Source organism: Ochotona princeps, chromosome 21, assembly GCF_030435755.1.
Source record: "Ochotona princeps isolate mOchPri1 chromosome 21, mOchPri1.hap1, whole genome shotgun sequence".
Taxonomy (NCBI): domain Eukaryota; kingdom Metazoa; phylum Chordata; class Mammalia; order Lagomorpha; family Ochotonidae; genus Ochotona; species Ochotona princeps.
Genome location: NC_080852.1, coordinates 35051798 through 35069567, shown reverse-complemented (window position 1 = coordinate 35069567; position 17770 = coordinate 35051798). Strand labels below are relative to the sequence as shown.

At 48.6% G+C, this 17770-nt stretch overlaps 1 protein-coding gene across 1 annotated transcript; it reads left to right on the top strand.

Annotated features, from left to right (window-relative positions):
• Window positions 1-5720: 5720 nt before the first annotated feature.
• On the top strand, window positions 5721-14686 carry ZNF197 (zinc finger protein 197). Its single transcript, XM_058678510.1, has 6 exons — window positions 5721-5856; window positions 8550-9014; window positions 10271-10346; window positions 10539-10630; window positions 10843-10969; window positions 11989-14686. Exons 2-6 carry the CDS (start codon window positions 8619-8621, stop codon window positions 14307-14309), a joined length of 3012 nt encoding a protein of 1003 aa, XP_058534493.1. The 5' UTR covers window positions 5721-5856; window positions 8550-8618; the 3' UTR covers window positions 14310-14686.
• Window positions 14687-17770: the final 3084 nt, after the last annotated feature.

The following is a 17770-nucleotide window of genomic DNA, read 5'->3' as shown; positions in this document are numbered from 1 at the left end:
AAAAGTTTTGCCAAAGGTAGCATCTTCGGGTGTAATGAACAGTGACAAGAAGTAGTGGTGTAGACCTTAATAGCATCTGACTATTCACTTAAGGGGAAGTACGGAAGTGAGGCACTTCAGATTTTGTTTGATGACTTGGCGACTCATCAAGCATCCATCTTTACCCCATAATTATCAGTACGTTGCCTTTCATTTTTTTAAAGGTTGATTTATTATTTGATTGGAAAGGTGATATATAGAGAGAAGGAGAGACAGAGAAAAAGATCTTCCACCTACTGGTTCACTCCCCAGAGGGCCGCAGCAACCGGAGCTGAACAGATCCGAAGGCAGAAGCCCTCATCCAGCTTCTAGGCCGTGGGCTGTGGGAGTAAGCCGTGACAACAGGCCCCCACATCGTCTCAGGGCAGTGTTTTGCTGTGTAGCTTGATCTGAAAGTCCCACTTCATGATGGAGTCTACCAGGACTAGCAGCTGTTAAAGCTGAAGTGTGCAAGCTTTACCATCCAAGCCCTTTCATAAATAACCTCTGCTTCTGACACTTTCTTGTCCTGCGGGAACCTGGCCGCTCCCTCAGGGCAGCGTCCCCTCTGCAGCCCCCAGTTGTTTTGTCTCCTCTAAAACCCCAGATGTTTTGTTGTGAAATTGACAACTATACCATCGCTGCGCTTGTCGGGTGCTAGCATTTATTCACTTATTTTTCTTTTTGTATCCTGGGTATTCCTGGCCACGAAAAAGTGCTTTTACGTTAATTTAAAAAATATATGCCCTTTTTAGTTGAGAAGATGGAAAATAAAATCTCATTTTTTTGCAGCTTGATTCAAGGAAAGTCTGTAAGGCAAGAATTCTGCTTAGAGAGGCAGGCGGCTCCTTGGATCTGAAGATCTTATGCCCTGCTTTAGGTCATGATGGGATTAGATTATAATTTGAAACAGATCTTTAAAGATCCTCAAATATTTGAAGGTAAAATAAACAATCATATGAAATGAAAAGCCCATTGGGAATTATTTTCAATTGATTCAGAGTAAAAAGATAAAAAATTACACAATGCTGTTAAAATAATAGAGGGCAACTGCAGCAGAAAATGCCTATGTTGTAGGAGAACTTAGTGAAAAACAAAACCAAAATCAGCAAAAGAAATTATTCCAAAGACATAATAAAGATTAGAATAGAATCTCTAAACTACATAATAAGAACATACTAGAATAAATAAAGCCACAAATGTCTTTTAGAAAACCAGTGAAAATAAGTAAACCTCTAGCAAGACTTTAGCAGGAAAAAAAAAAAGACATAAAACTATGCACTAAAGGGCATAGATCAATGGAGGGAAAAGACAGTTTCTGGGAATCCTTGTCGATCATATTAAATAGTCACAATGCACAAAACAATCTAACAGAAAAAATGCAGGAATGTGAAAATGAGCCAAAGAGCAATGAATTAGCCATTTTTCCAGAAAAACATCTACAAATGGACAAGAGGTTATGAGAAATGCAAATCAAAACCACATGAGCTCATCACCTTTAGAACAGGTTACTACTGCTGGGGTCCGTGTGGTGGCTGTGGAGGACAGGAAGGTGTGAGGAGTATTGTTCCATTGCAGGCAGGGCTGCAAGGAACTTCCCGCTGCATGGCAGGGCCCGGCGGATGTCTCTACAACCACATGAAGGCATTTCCATATCCCTTTGCATGGACACCGGACAATCCCACTGAGAATTCCGTAGTCTATTTAGGCATTGTCTGCCTCTGCGGAGTTAATGTTTACTACCAATGCGAGCTTGGAAGTTGATGTTGCTGATACTGTTTTAGCCAAAGGGCCTTTTATTATTGCTGCCCCCATTAACCATATGTTGATCAAGGGTGGTAAGCCCCTAGGTGTAGTGGGAATCTATTCTTCCCTCTTTCCTTGATCTTCAGGTCCTTCCTTCTGTGATTCATTTCCTCCCTTAACCGATTCAAGACTAAGTTGTAGTAGGAATGTGTTACTGATTGGTATGTACCATCTATTGAGAACTTCCTGACCACAGGGTCAGGATGGATAACATCCTGCTTTAAGGTGAAACAAACGGCAGAATTATCCTTAGAAACACCCACTTGACAATGACGTAAAAAGTCAGAGCCAGAGTTTGACTGCTTCTGTGTCAGTAAAGTGGACAGCTTTCCCGCATTGTCCATTATGATCATGAAATCGTAGTGGTCCACATCGTTCTTTACGCCTCATCCACGCACCCTGCTCGAGTTCCGAACTCAGCTGGAGCTGGACTGCAGCATAGTACTGAACGAGAAAGTAACAAAAGGAAAACAAAGTCAGTACTGCTGCCAACGTGCAGGGCTAGAATCTTTGTACACTATTGGTTAAGAACATAAGATGTCACAGCTGCTATTAAAACCAGTATGTCGGGCCCAGCACAGTAGCCTAGTGGCCGAAGTCCTTGCCTTGAATGCACCAGGATTCCATTCGTCGCTGGATCAATGCGGCCCCAGCCACTGTGGCCCCTTGAGGAGTGAATCATCAGATGGAAGATCTTTCTCTTTGTTTCTCCTTTCTGTACATCTGACTTTCCAATAAAATTAAAAACAAACACCAGTGCGTCTCTTATATGACATGCTTAAAGAAGTGAAGTTCACAGAAGCAGAAGGTAGAGAAAGCAATCCCCAGAGGGTGAGGGAGACACAGAAGTATCTTCAAAGTGTGTGCTTTTCAGTAGTTTGGACACGGAAAAGTTTTTCAGACAGTACACCAACATGAATGTGCTTACTAGAAGATGGTTGAGATGATAAATTCTATTTTGCATTTGTCTAAAACATGTTTAAAGTTTTTCAAGATCAAAAAGCGAAACAAACTGGTGTGGACGTTCGACCTAGCAGATAAGACACAAGGTACGATGCCCACAATCCACTTGGAGCGCTTGGCTCTCCAGCGCAGCTTCCTGTCGAGTGGACCCTGGCGGGCAGCGCACGTATGTAGCGACAGATGGGGTGTGTCTTTATGTACACAGGTGTCCAGTGTTTCCAGCACCATTTACTTGAAGAGTTTTCATTTCTCCGGAGTGTGTCCCTGGCACCTGTTTTTGCAGAAGGCTCCCTAGTAAGTGATGTTTCTTCTGAGATTTCATGTGTACTTGCTAATGCCACTCAGGTTGAAGAACCCCCTTTGGTGAGTCCTGTGGAAGGTCTGGCGGTGAGGAATGTTCGAAGCTTTTTGCTTGGGAATGTCTTCATCTCACATCAATTCCCATCTCATGTGATTGACATGGGTTTTTTTCTCCCCTTCAAGGTTAGGAATTTCTTTTGACCTGTTAGCTTTCTGATGAGCAGTCTACAGTCTAGCAACTTGAGACGCCTTCAGGCTCCACTTGCTTCTTCCCTCTTGCAGCTTCGCACATCTTTAACGTCAGGGAACTTGATTATGACGTATCTTGGATGGGCTGATCAAGCTTAGATCTGCCCTGGGGCCTCTGATCTCTAAGTGTGGGAAGTGTTTTATGCACCCCTTGAATATCCTTCACCCTCTGGCCTTCTCAAGTCCCCTTGTGTTGAACAGGATTTGTCTCCCCCCAAAACTCATGCAAGACATTTCCAAAAGCTCTGGAGTCTTAATGTCAATTGTTGATGGCTTAAGGTCTGACTGTAGGGTTAGGAGCTGGGTCTGGTGGGAGCATTTAGGTCAAGTTCAAGTTCTGGCTCTCTCTCTCTCCACTCTCCTGGCTTACCATGTGGTTCTTCCTCCACATCTGTCACAACCAGTCTCCCTAGATTCAGACGATGGAGCTGCCTCATCCTGGACTGAACGCTGAACTAAACCTTTTCTTTCCCAAGAAGCCCCTTTTGGGTGTCTTGGGAAAAGTAATGAAAAACTGACTAAAATACTCCTGAACACATTAGGTATTTCTCTTTTAGTACTTCTCAAAGTTCTGTAAGTTTTCCTCATTCCTTTTTTTGTTTTGTTTTGTTTTGTTTTTGCTCTCTCTGCTTGTGCATTTTCAAATTGTTTGTCCTGGAGCTCACAGATTGTTCTACTCTCCTATTGGTGCCTGGTATCATGTTTTAACATTTCTTCAATGTACCTATTTTTTGAAGTATTTATTTGAAAGTTAGAGCCACAGAGAGAACGATGGAGAAACAGAAAAAGAGAAATCTTACTTTATCCACCAAAATCAATGACCAAATAAATGTCCTAAATCGAGACTGGCTGCAGGTCAACTGTTGGAGTGTTGCATTTCACCACCAGAGGGCGTGCCCGACCCGGGTTTGTCCCAAATGCAAGGCCTGGCATTTTGCGCTGCTTGCTTCTTCCCCTGCGGGAGCTTGGGGCTGTAGCGATAGAGGAAGCCGGGTGGCTGCTTCTCTAGACAGCCCAAAGGCTCAGTCCGTAGGCGCTGGCTGCATGGTGGGGGCTGTGAGGCCTGACCCCACTAGGTCTTCCCACGGCTTGTAGGTGCAGGGTTTCAGGTCTAAGTTCTCTTTGCTTTCTCAAGTGGATGATGTGGAGATTCCAGTGGGGAGCAAACGACAGGGCAGCTCTTTGTTCCCTGCCTTCTTCAAGGTGTCATTTTTTTACCAACACTCGGCGCTGTGTTCCCATCCGTCTTCCTCAGCTCCATGAAGGCGGCTTATGCCTGGGTGCGTGCCCCAGCCGGTGTCTCTGGAGGAGGTGACCTCATTGCCCATCCTGCTCCCCCAATCTCAGGCTAATTGAATTAGATAACAGTGGAAGCCAGGAAAGCATCCACAAGCACAGACTGGCTCGCAGCAGCAGCACCCACCACCTCACGTGCGTGTGGCCTGCCTGTGCTGGGTTCCGGGTATACCCGGGGTTCGCACGGACGGGACCCTTGCTCTTTGGGAGCCTGGTTCAGGTTTCAGTCCCATAGAGAGGAGTCAGCTCCAGAAGTCCAAACCCAAGAGACTGAGCACCAAAGGGCAGATCAGATTTGCAAGTCCTCTTGCAAACACAGACAGACAAGTGGCATAACCACATCTTCCAGGGAGAGCGGCGGCCCCACCCTCATGTGACCTCGCAGCCTTCTCTTAGTTACTGCGTGAGGTAGAGCGCATTCAGGCAGGAGACGCAGCCTCCTAGCAGAGGGATTTATAGGCCATGCTACCAGTGAGAACTTAAATCTGGAAGAAACTGGAAGAGCCCCCCACCCAGACACACTGGGATGAGTGATTACCCCTGCCAAGCGCAACCAAAGCGCACACGAGGCAGGAAGGCCAGGCTGGCATTGCAGCACTGCCACCTGCAAGGATGGCATCTCTGGCCTCTGGCTGAAGCCCCGGCTGCTCCACTTCCAATCCAGCTCCCTGTTAACACGTCCAGAAAAGCAGTGGAAGATGACCCAAGTCCTTGGGCCCGTTAGCTCACATGGGAGGAAACTCCTCTTGGGTTCTGGCCTCTGCCTGGGTCAGCCCTGGGCCTTGCTGCCCTTTGGGGGAATGAACCAGTGGACAGAAGAGCTCTCTCTGGTCTCTGTCCCTCTGCCTTTCAGATGAATAAATGAATCTTAAAAAAAAAGAAAGAAAGAAACCCAGAAAGCTCCCAGGCTTAGGAGGCCACAAGCTTGCTGAGGCCCTGGACCCTGTATCTCCTGCGTGCCTCCTTCCCATCAGGAATCGCGCAGCCACTCCCCCCCAGGAACTCCATCCCTGCCTGCCACCTGCAAGAAAAGCGAAGCAACCATAGAGTTGTGGCTTCCTAGAGAGCCAGAGATGGGGGTGCGGCGGGAGCCACCGGAAGTCGCGGGGTTTGCGGTTGGACCGTTATCTGGGGCCCGGCGGCGTCCAGCCCCCCGCGTCCTGGTGGCCCGGTGCCCAGGGCAGGCGGCGGTACCCGAGGGCGGAGCCGCGGCTCGAGGCCCCGGTGAGCGGGGTGGGCCCCGGGGGCGGCCAGGGAGGGCTGGGCAGCTCTGGGGGGCGCTGGGCAGTCTCCGGGTCCAGGCGAGGCCGTGACCGTCCGCGGACAGCTCCATCCCTGGCCGGCGGGGACTAAACAGAGGCGGCTTTGGTTGAAGGGGCTGGCCAGCCGCCCTCTTTTAATTTTGTAATAGAATGAGGTTTTTTTTTTAAGCCACTGATACCATCCTAGCTTGAAAGAACACGTTTTGACACCACAGCACTAATAACACAAATTTGGCATCTTTTGCAAAGTGGCAGCCATGTCATGGCCAACCTGTCAACCACTCACTGTTAGGGTCCCTGGGCAGTGTGAAGCCAGCTTTGGAGTTAGCCTGGGCTAGTCTCAGAGCTCTGTCCTTCGGGGTTTTTGCTCCTGGAGTGATTTTAGACTTTGGGAAGTAAAATCCCTGCGTTGGGAATCCGCCTCCCCGGCTTGACTTTCTAGTGAATCTTGCAGCTTGTATATGTAGGGGTTTATTGTTTTTACTTGCAAAGTAAGTGTTGAATTCTGGCCATTTACTGTGGAAACATACTTTAAAGCCCCTCCTCCTCCCACCCTCCCAAAATTTATTTACTTGAAAGGCAGAGTGATAAGAACCTTTTCATCCGTAGTTTCAAGTTGCAACAGCCAAGGCTGGACCAGGCCAAAGCCAGGAGCCTGGAGCTCCCTGTGGTCCCACATGTGAGGGGCTGGAGCCGTCATCTGCTGTCCCCAGTGCAGTGGTGGGAAGTTTGATCAGAAGCGGAGTAACTGTGACTAACTCAGGCACATTGATGTGGTCTGCAGGTGTCCCAAGAGGTGATGTAACCCACTGTGCAACACAACACCCACCCCAAAAATGTTTCTCCACCTCCAGATGAAGTACCAACAAATGACAAAGTTCCTGGGGGTCATATCCCAAAGCACCACTTCATTTAGAACTTGCTTTGTTTTAGACCACTGCACAAACCCAACTGACCCCTCTGTATACAGTCTGCCTCTCTCAGCCTGCCTTCCTTGGAGAGTCCCGACCCGACCAGACCCTGTTCATGCTCAAAGTAGGAAAGGAGCCATAAAAGTGAAGACGGGCTGCGTGGCAGAGGTGACTGTGGGCCAAGAGTCTTGACGTGTGTGACTGAGTCCCCAGGACTGGAGGCAAGCTGAGGACAGGCTGCAGTTCCTGTTGTCAGCAAGTGACTGTGTGCACATTAGCGAGACCCAGTGCCTGCCTGGCAACATGAGCCAGAGGTAGAAAGTTAGCTCAGTGACTCACTGTACTCATCCACTGGGAATGCCCAACACGGTGGTCAGTGGCTAAATCCTCACCTCTGCAAGCCCCTGGAATCCCATATGGGTGCCGGTTTGTGTCCATCCAGCTCCCTGCTTGTGGCCTGGGAAAGCAGCGGAGGACGGCCCAAAGCCTAGGGACCCTGTACCAACGTGTGGGAGACCCAGAGAAGCTCCTGGCTCCTGGCTTCGGATCAGCTCAGCTCCGGCCATTGTGGCCACTTGGGGAGTAAACCAGCTGATGGAAGATCTTTGTCTCTTTCCATAAATCTGATCAGCCTTTTCAACTAAAATAAATAAATAAATCTTAAAAAAAAAAAAAAAAAAAAAACAACTTGGTGAGGGACCAGACCTGTGACATTGTAGGGAGTAGGGTCTGCCGCCACCTACAGTACCGGCATCTCATATGGGCGCTGGTTCAGGTCCTGGCTCCTGCCTGGCTCCTGGCTCCTGGCTCCAGGCTGGCCCAGCCGCAGCCACTGGGGTCATTTGGGGAGTGAACCAGCAGATGGAAGACCCCCACTCCTTTTCTCTCTCTGTAACTCTGCCTGTCAAATGCCAGTAAATAAATGTTTAAAAAAAATTTTTTTAAAAAAAGGCTTGGTGAGAGAATGCGGGCAATGGGTGCTTCCCAAAGAGTTTGTACTGATGGATGCCTACATTGTAAATCGGTACAATCCCGAGGGTCACAGGCATAAATGACACTAGTTCTACTTCAAGAGCATCAATTTCTGGAAAGCAGTAATCCTAAGTTCTGCACAATAAAGTCATATACAAATTTATCCATGTATTATTAACAAAATGGGTTGTTTTAAGAGATAAACAATATTCTCTTGCATGCAGCAAAGCTACACAGATAACTGCCTTTCTCTGCGAAGCAGACGTCACAATTGGATGCTGTGGGTTCAGGATTGAGAAAGTGATGCCTGTTGACTCTACTGAATACGGGAAGGAGTGCAAGTCACGGGGGGAGGATGCTAACATTTAGGTCGGGGTACCAGGCACTGCTCAAGACCCTGACATGTACATAGGCATCCAGTTCTCAAACATAGCTCTGGACGGTAGGAACTGTTAGCACACCTGTTTTACACTTTGAACAGCTAAGACTCAGAAATGAGAGAGTTGGTAGAGAATGCAGGAGCAGCCAGTATGCCCCCAGACGGGCAGCTGGGGTTGGCTGTAAGTAGAAGGAGACCCTAGGGAGAAGGCAGGTCATGCTTTAATGGCAGCCGTGTCTGTGGCCCCAGGACTTCCCAGGACCTCAGGAAGCCCTACAGAGCCTAGAACCCTTGGCCCTGCTGGGGTTCTCTGTTTGCAGGAGCTGGTGGGGTTTGGAGAGCTTGCCTGTTCCCCTGAGCTAACTGTACCCCTGATCTCTTGAGGTCTTATAGATGATGTGCTCCGAGCGCTGAGAAGCCCAGCCAGGATTCAGGGCCCTGGAGAGGAACGTTGGCCAGAAGATGATCATGACCAGGGAAAGCTGGACTCACAGTGCACTGAGACAAGAGGGTCTCCTGAAAGGAAAGGATGAAACCTGGAAATGGGGGACCAGCTTCCAAGGGAGCAACGCCTCCATTTGGGAAACCTCCCACCTGCACTTTAGACAGCTGCGCTACCAGGAGACTTCTGGGCCCCAGGAGGCACTGAGCCGGCTGCGGGAGCTCTGCCGCCGGTGGCTGCGGCCGGAAGCACGCACCAAGGCCCAGATCCTGGAGCTGCTGGTGCTGGAGCAGTTCCTGAGCATCCTGCCGGTGGAACTGCGCACGTGGGTGCAGCTGCATCGCCCCGGGAGCGGTGAGGAAGCCGTGGCCCTGGTAGAAGAGCTGCAGAGGGACCTCGATGGACCAGCACTCAAAGTGAGAGCAACTCGGGCAGGGGAGGGGAAGATGGAAGGAAGAAAAGAATTGAGGCTGGGCTAGAGGGGACCCGGGGTTGTCATTAGTGGTTGGTGGCCGCTAGCAAACCAGTGTTCACTAAAGCCAGTCCATAAACGGTCCAGACCACAGAATGTCTGCAGAGAAATGCTCACTGGGCTGAGGTATTTGGGCATGACTCAGAGTGAGCCCAAGGCAGCGACTGCGTAATGCTGGCAGTGCTGAGCTCGACCCAAGGGCATGAAGAATCATGGCTGAGCAGAAGCACCAGGCAAATTGCTACATCCCTTGTTTCTGGAATGGAGAGGTCAGCCTGGAGTGGAAAAGGCAATGACAGAGTGAGGCTTTCTGAGACCTCCCTGTGTGCTCCTGAAGCCTTTCTGCAGCACAGGGGATTGGCATGAGTTAGCAGTCTCTTAGATGTGTGAAATTTCTCTTACATATGTAGCCAGCTGGAACCTCCTGTGTAAGTCTGAACCGTGATTCAAACTTGGGAGTGGCGTCAAAGACAGGCTTGCTTGTTTTAACCATAAAAATGAAGACTTTCAGAGCCGTGGGTGTCATCAAGAATTCCTAACCTATCCTCGACGGAGAGATTAGAAAACTGAGGCAGAGCAAAACTGAGTGAGTCAGCGAGCTTGGATACCTGCCCAGCAGTGAGGCAGAGGGTCCTGACGCCTCCCCTGGTGTGACGGGTGGAGGGGTCAGGCAGTGGAAGAGGTGTGATTGTTGAACCCGTGTCTGATCTAGAACTAGGTCTGCAGCTAAAACCCATGCCTTTAATTATTGAATATGACTTTCCATTCCCTCCTAATCCATGTCCAAGTCTGGCTTCTGCTCCCAGCGTTTTGTGTGGTCTCCTCTGGGCAAGGTCACCAGTGCCAGGAGTCGGGTTGGAGGGCAGTGCAAAACTGTTTGAGGTGTTTGAGGTGTGTTTCTCTGTTCTCACAGTTCTAGATTGTGGGCAGAAGGAGGTGCACGGTGGTGAGCTGACTCCATTTGCTGCAGGAACCACAAGAGCCAGCTCACTCTGTTCTGCTTGTCCCCAGGTTGCAGTCCCTTCTCAGGACCCGGACCCTCTCCAGGAAGGGGTCAACACTGCAGGGTCCTGCCTTCCCCCTGGGCCCACGGGCCACCACATGGCAGCTCAAGTCTGCCCACATCCTCGGCCTGAGCCGGAGCTGACGAGCCTCCGGGGCCCTCCCCTTGGTACTGACTCTGGCTCCTTCCCTGTACAGGAACCCCTCCCGGTGTCGTTCTCCTGCTGGTCCCACTGTTCTCCCTCTGATCCCGCCCAGGGCCCTCCGACTCCAGGTGTGTTCTCACTGCTACCCGTGGGTTAGTCCAGCCCTGCCCTGGGAGTCACTCAGACAAGATTTGAGGGTCCTGTTATAGCCATTGTTTGCTAGGCCTTGTTCTGAATTTCTGGTGGGTAGGGGTTGTTAGACTTGCAGGGTAGGTAAGAACAGTGGTCGTCTCAGACAGCTTTTTTTTTTCATTCCTCAGAGTCTCCTGCCCCTGAGGTGTCTGCCCTTTCCCAGGAGGAAAACCCGAGAAATCAGTTAATGGCACTTATGCTCTTGACAGCCCAGCCCCAGGTAAGGTCTGTGTCCCAAACGGAAGTGCCCTCTGGCATCCTAGCATTTGGGTGTCCGGTGGTTCCCACTGTACTGGGCAGGAGGACTGCCTTCCCGCGGGGTCTCCTAGTGCAGCGGGGTCTCTGTGCCGCCTCCTGGCCTCACAGTGAAGGGAGCCTTTCCAGCAGAGAGCTGTCGAGCATGGCTTGTCTCACCTGCACCTGTTACTTTAGGAGTTGGTGATGTTTGAGGAGGTGTCGGTGTGCTTCACTTCGGAGGAGTGGGCGTGTCTGGGCCCGATCCAGCGCGCCTTGTACTGGGACGTGATGCTGGAGAATTACGGGAACGTGACGTCCCTGGGTGAGGCCCCATCAGCCCCCGCCAGCGCTGGGAGGGGCTGCCTTGCTTACCTGCATGCACAGTTCACATGCATGTGTGTGAGTGCGTGTGTGCAAGTTTTATAGCTCGCCTTCCCTGTTTTCACCCTTACACAACTGGCTACACAGTTTATACCGTTCTCCGGGCAGCCCTTCCCTTATTTGGGATAAGTGTCATGATGATGCCCTCTGTGCCTGTGGCTGTTCTGGACGTCTTGGCCAAGCCCCAGTGTTGGGCTGAAGGCTCCTTGTGCACCCACTCCTTTCCAGCGATCCCTACCTTCTTGGGCTTCAGGTTGGCTCAGCTCTCGTCACTGTGGCCATTGGGGAGTGAACCAGCAGATAGATCTTTCTGTCTCTGCTTCTCTATATATATCTGTCTTTCCAATAAATAAAAAATAAATACATTTTTAAAAAATTTAAACGACCGCATAGTGTTCAATTGTGTTTCAAACTTCTTTTTTCTAAGACTGGAAGGAGTTTTGTGTGGATTCTATGGATCAACTTGTCTTTCTAATGGATTTTTTCTATAGGTTAATTGCATTCAATTAATAAAAAAGATTTCCTGCGTTTGACTTTTCAGAAATTGCCTTGAAAGCTGCGTCCTCTGCTGTAAAGCTCTCGTCCTCCTAACAGGAGGCAACAAACAGAGCTGCCTCTGAGCGAATGCCTCTCTGTGTCCGACTCCCGGGGCCTGAGCCACCTACTGAAAACCCTGTGTTCCTTCTCCGGTTCTTCCTTGCATCTACATTTTCAGCTTCATTTGGGTTTTTCCATCTGCTTTCTGATCATACAGCCCTTAGGAGTGTGAGTTGTGTGTTGATCCATTTGCAACACCCTGTCAGTGTAGCGTTCTCCTTTGTAGCTGCATTCAATCAGAACTTTCCCCTTTTGTAAGTGTGGAAAGTGTGCCTGTTTCGCATGTCTTCAATTCATTTGAAGTCCCTATTTCCACAGAAACGGGGGCGTGGTGATATTTTTCTTTTTCATTTCCTTTACCAGAATGGGAGGCCATGGCCGAGAATGAGGAGGAGACGGCCAAGCCAGGTGTGACTCAAAGAGCTGATGCGCAGAAAGGCGTGTGCAGGAGGCTGCAGAGCAGCGCTCCCCAGGCCCTGGACTCCAAGGAAGAGTGTGAATGGCAAGCCCTAGCAAGTCAGTGGAGAAATGAAGCGGAGGACAGCCTGGACCCAGCAACAGAGGGCGCCCTCTGTGAACGAGATCAGAGGACAAGGACTCCACCAGAAAAACGGGGCCAGGGCTGGAAGGGATTTGCAGAAAACTTGATGTCTGGGGCAACTATTCCTGAAAGTTTAACAGGTGTCGAAGGAAAGAAATTCTTTAAATGTGATATATGTTTGAAACATTTCAGCAAAATCTCCCATCTCATAAACCATCGGCGAATCCACACTGGTGAGAAACCCCATAAATGTAAGGAGTGTGGAAAGGGCTTTATTCAGCGCTCGAGCCTGCTCATGCATTTACGGAACCATTCTGGGGAGAAACCTTACAAATGCAATGAATGTGGAAAAGCATTCTCTCAAAGTGCTTACCTCCTAAACCATCAGAGAATCCACACTGGGGAAAAACCTTACAAGTGTAAGGAGTGTGGGAAGGGCTTCTACAGGCACTCGGGCCTTATCATCCACCTGAGACGCCATTCGGGGGAGAGACCCTATAAATGTAACGAGTGTGGGAAAGTTTTCTCCCAGAATGCTTACCTCATAGATCACCAAAGGCTTCACAAAGGGGAAGAACCCTACAAGTGCAGCAAGTGTCAGAAAGCCTTCATTCTCAAGAAGAGCCTCATTTTGCACCAGAGAATCCATTCTGGGGAGAAACCCTACAGATGTGATGAGTGTGGCAAAACCTTCGCTCAGACCACTTACCTGGTGGACCATCAGCGACTCCACAGTGCAGAGAACCCTTACAAATGTAAGGAGTGTGGAAAAGTCTTCATCCGAAGTAAAAGCCTCCTCTTACACCAGAGAGTCCACACCGAAAAGAAGACCTTTGGTTGCAAAAAATGTGGGAAGATCTTCACTTCCAAGCCAAGCCTCGTTGACCATAAGAGGATGCACAGCAGAGAGAAGCCTTACAAGTGTGCCGAGTGTGGGAAGGCCTTCACCCAGAGCGCTTACCTCTTTGACCATCAGAGACTGCACAACGGGGAGAAGCCCTACGAATGTAGCGACTGCGGAAAGCTGTTCATCCTGAGGAAGAGTCTCCTGCTGCACCAGAGGCTCCACACCGGGGAGAATCTCTACGAATGTAAAGACTGTGGCAAGGTCTTTGGTTCTAACAGAAACCTCATAGACCACGAGAGACTGCACAATGGGGAGAAGCCATACGAATGTCATGAGTGCGGAAAAACCTTCATTATGAGCAAAAGTTTTATGGTCCATCAGAAGCTCCACACACAGGAGAAGGCCTACAAATGTGAGGACTGTGGCAAGGCCTTCAGTTACAACTCAAGCCTGCTTGTGCACCGGAGGATCCACACGGGGGAAAAGCCCTTTGAATGCAGCGAGTGCGGAAGAGCTTTCAGTTCGAACCGGAACCTTATTGAACATAAGAGAATCCACAGTGGCGAGAAGCCCTATGAGTGCAATGAGTGTGGCAAGTGCTTCATTCTGAAGAAGAGCCTCATTGGGCATCAGAGGATCCACACGAGGGAGAAATCATACAAGTGCAATGACTGCGGGAAAGTCTTCAGCTACCGCTCCAACCTCACAGCCCATCAGAGAATCCACACCGGGGAAAAGCCATATGCATGCAGTGAGTGTGGGAAAGGCTTCACTTACAACAGAAACCTGCTCGAACATCAGAGGATCCACAGTGGGGAAAAAACCTATGAATGTCATATATGCCAGAAGGTCCTTACCTCAAGCAGAAATCTTACGGTGCATCAGAGGATCCACACTGGAGAGAAACCTTATAAATGTAATGAATGTGGGAAAGACTTCAGTCAGAATAAAAACCTGGTTGTGCATCAGAGAATGCACACTGGGGAAAAACCTTATGAGTGTGAGAAGTGTAGGAAATCCTTCACCTCTAAGAGGAACTTAGTTGGCCATCAGAGAATCCACACAGGAGAGAAACCCTATGGGTGCAATGATTGTAGTAAAGTGTTTAGACAAAGAAAAAACCTCACTGTACATCAGAAAACTCATACAGATGAAAAGCCCTGTGAGTATGACGAATCTGAAAGAGAATTCTGTCGCTCTTCAAATATACATCTTCAACAGAAACTCCATACCATAGAGGAGTTCTCTTGGCTACAGCATACTAGTGAGTCCAAGATAAAGACTCAGAAAATCTAGCGTCGTAAGTAAAATAGAATACAGTCCCTGCCTTCTGAGTAACTGGCAGAGGAATAACATATGAAGGGAAGTTAGTGGTTAACCCTTTTATAGGCAGGTGAGTAACTTTCAATCTACAAAAACATGCAATTTTGTGTTGAAAGATACTCTATTCCAGACCGTTTGTTATGACCTTGGAGTGACTGAAAGCTCGGAAGAAACTGGGTTTGTGTCTTACAAGATGTAATGATGTCATTACTAACAAGTAGATGTTATTTCTGAAAATTTGTATAGTGTATATTTTAAAGATAGCATTACTGCTACAAAAAGTCTCATTTAGATGTTATGATGCAGACAGGTCACATGTTGAATTGGGCGGGGCAGGAGTCTGTGGTGGAGGACAGCCAGGAGGATCGCTAACTGGAGTCAGGAGATGTGGGTTTGGTCCTCGCTCTTTCCCCACCTGGAGGTGTTACGTTGTTGTCAGCCTCCGAGCCTCAGTTCGTGTGAGTCAAATGTTGATGTATGCCCACCTCACAGGGCTGTTGTGAGGGTTAAGCGAAAGAAGCTTTGTGAAAGTTCTTTGTGAAATATTCAGTTGTCAATAACATTGGATAAAGGTATTGTCAGCTTCTGGAGCTGCACCGAGTCAGTATTCGGATGAGAGGGATCCCTTGAAGCTCAGAGTTTCCCATTTTGTAAGAGAAGCTATGGTGAATAGGTCACTTTGTAATTTAGCGATTTGGTAGAACTTTAAAGATATAGCAGATGGAAGATGGAAGATCTTTCTGTCTGTTCTCTCTATCTGCCTTTCCAATAAAAATAAAATCTTTAAACAAATCTTTCCAATTAAAAATTTTAAAATAATGGGTGTGAGGGCCTGGCATGGTAGCCTAGTGGCTAAAGTCCTCACTTTGCATCTGTCAGGATCCCATATGGGTGCTGGTTTGTGTCCCAGCTGCTCCACTTCCCATCCAGCTCCCTGCTTGTGGCCCGGGAAAGCAGTGCAGGATGGCCCAAAGCCTGGGGACCCTGCACCTGTGTGGGAGACCTGGAAGAAGCTCCTGGATCCTGGCTTTGGATGGACTCCGCTCTGGTGGTTGCAACCATTTGGGGAATGAACCAGTGGATGAAAGATCTTTCTCTGTCTCTCTTTCTCTCTGTACCTCTGCCTTCCCAATAAAAGCAAATCTTTTTTAAAAAATGATAAGAAAGAGGGATGTGGTCGTAGTTAAGGCTGGATATATGGGAGGGGGATTCACTATACTGTTGGCTGTTTCTGTGTATGTATGAAATCTTCCATAATAACAGATATCAAAAAGTGGGATTTCATAAGTTACTAAAGAATCCTAAGATACCAAGTGTCATAAATAGACACACAAATGCCTATTGATTTCCAATAGGTGTGAAAGGAATTCCATGAAAAGGAATGATTGTTTATTTTTTCGGTGTTATTTAATTTTCATTTGAAAGGCAGAGTTGTACAGAGAAGGAGGGAGAAAAACATCTTGTTTGCGCTGGTTCGCTCCCCAGATGGCCACAACAATCGGAGCTAAGCTGAGCCAATCAAAATCCAGGAGCCAGGAGTTTCCTCCTGGTCTCCCACGTGGATGTAAGATCCCAAGAACTTGAGCCATCTTCTGCTGCTTTCCCAGGCCATAAGCAGGTTACTGGACGAGAAATGGCCAGGACTTGAACTGGTGCTCACATGGGGTGCTGGCACTGCAGGTGGAGGCTTAGCTCACTATGCTATAGTACTAGCCCAGTCTTTTTAAAATAATGGGTGTGAGGGCCTGGCATGGTAGCCTAGTGGTTAAAGTCCTCACCTTGCATCTGTCAGGATCCCATGTGGGTGCCAGTTTGTGCCCGGGATGCTCCACTTCCCATCCAGCTCTCTGCTTGTGGCCTGGGAAAGCAGTGCAGATTTATTTATTTATTGGAAAATCAGATTTACAGGGAGAAGGAAAAACAGAAGGATCTTCCATCCGTCGATTCACTCCCCATGTGGCTACAACAGCCAGAGCTGAGCTGATCCAAAGCCAGGAGCCTTGAGCTTCTTCCAGGTCTCCCACGCGGGTACAGGGTCCCCAGGCTTTGGGCCGTCCTCAACTGCTTCCCAGGCCACAAGCAGGGAGCTGGATGGGAAGTGGAGCAGCCGAGACATAAACGAGCTCCCATATGGGATGCTGATGCATGCAAGGTAAGGACTTTAGCCACTAGGCTACTGTGCCAGGCCCTAAAAACCTTTTGAACAACTGCTGGTAGAGCAACTGGATATGAATAGGGTAAAAATAAAGACAAAGTTGAAAAATAACACTGGGACCTAGGGCCAAGCAGGGAAATCTTAGATGAGCAGACAGTTCCCAAAGTGTACATGGCAAAGTAGTCGATGACAAGATTCCACCAATAGTCACTAGGGAGATGCAAATTAATATGAGATCCACTATAAACCTTTCAGAAAAGAAAAAAAACTACAAATTAGTGATGACACCAATGCTGGGAAGAACACAGAAAAACTGAATCTTTACATTGTTGGGTGTGAAAAATGTTACAGCCACTCAGTAAAAAGTTTAGCAGTGTTTTTCGGAAGCCGATTCTGCACTTGGCATCTTAGTAATGGTGGCCCTGAGCTTTTGTCCTGGAGAAATGAAAGCGCTTACCCGAACGTCCACAGCAGTTATTACCTGTAATAGGTAAAACCTGTAGGTGACCCAGACAACCTTCATCAGGTGGCTAGAACAAGCTGTTGTCTTGCCATCAAGTGAAGTAACCTGTTGGCAGCTGTAAGACTTGGATCCATTGCAAGGGAATGAAAGATGTTGCGTAACAGCGCCAACCTCAGAAGCCTACACACTGGAGGTCTCCATCCACAGAGCGTTCTTTTAAGAGGGGAAGGAGAAATTCGTGGTTGTCAGAGGTGAGGGAAAGTGGGGGCTCCCCGGGGGGGGGTGACTGCTTGGCACCCGGTGGTGAGCATGCCAACCTACCACTGTGCACACAGTGTGGAACGTTCCTGACTTGAGATGTAAGCACTGAGGGAGACAGACTATTGTGTCCTTGATTACAAAATAAAGAATCAACGAATCAAGGAGATGAAGCAACAATGGACATGCAGTGCTGTCAAGGCCATCTGGGGGAGATCTGAATATGCCTGGATACTAGCTGGTGTTGTCATTACTTTTCTTACCTGTGAGGGTGAGGCTGTTAATTTCGATGTTATTATTATGGGATGCCTGCTCAACTAATTTGGCATGAAGCATTTTAGCGTTCACAAGTTTCAAAAACCTGTTTTTAAGTACAGATGGATAAGGCAAACGTAGTTCATTGTCGGCTCCAGGTGTGGGACACAGGTATTTGCCCAACTCGTTTTCACATTTTATGTACCATGCCATGTTTTCGAAATACACTGCTGGGGAGAAGTTATCAGGACTTGCTACAGATTCATGTCTTGTGGCATCCAGGCTGCAGGGGAGCACCTCTCG

Bases quoted from the DNA above. Each gene is read 5' to 3' on its own strand.
- ZNF197 (XM_058678510.1), top strand. From the start codon at position 8,619: ATGATCATGACCAGGGAAAGCTGGACTCACAGTGCACTGAGACAAGAG. The intron at 10,347-10,538 runs GTGTGTTCTCAC...TTCATTCCTCAG, and splicing joins CCAGGGCCCTCCGACTCCAG to AGTCTCCTGCCCCTGAGGTG. The intron at 10,970-11,988 runs GTGAGGCCCCAT...TTCCTTTACCAG, and splicing joins CGGGAACGTGACGTCCCTGG to AATGGGAGGCCATGGCCGAG.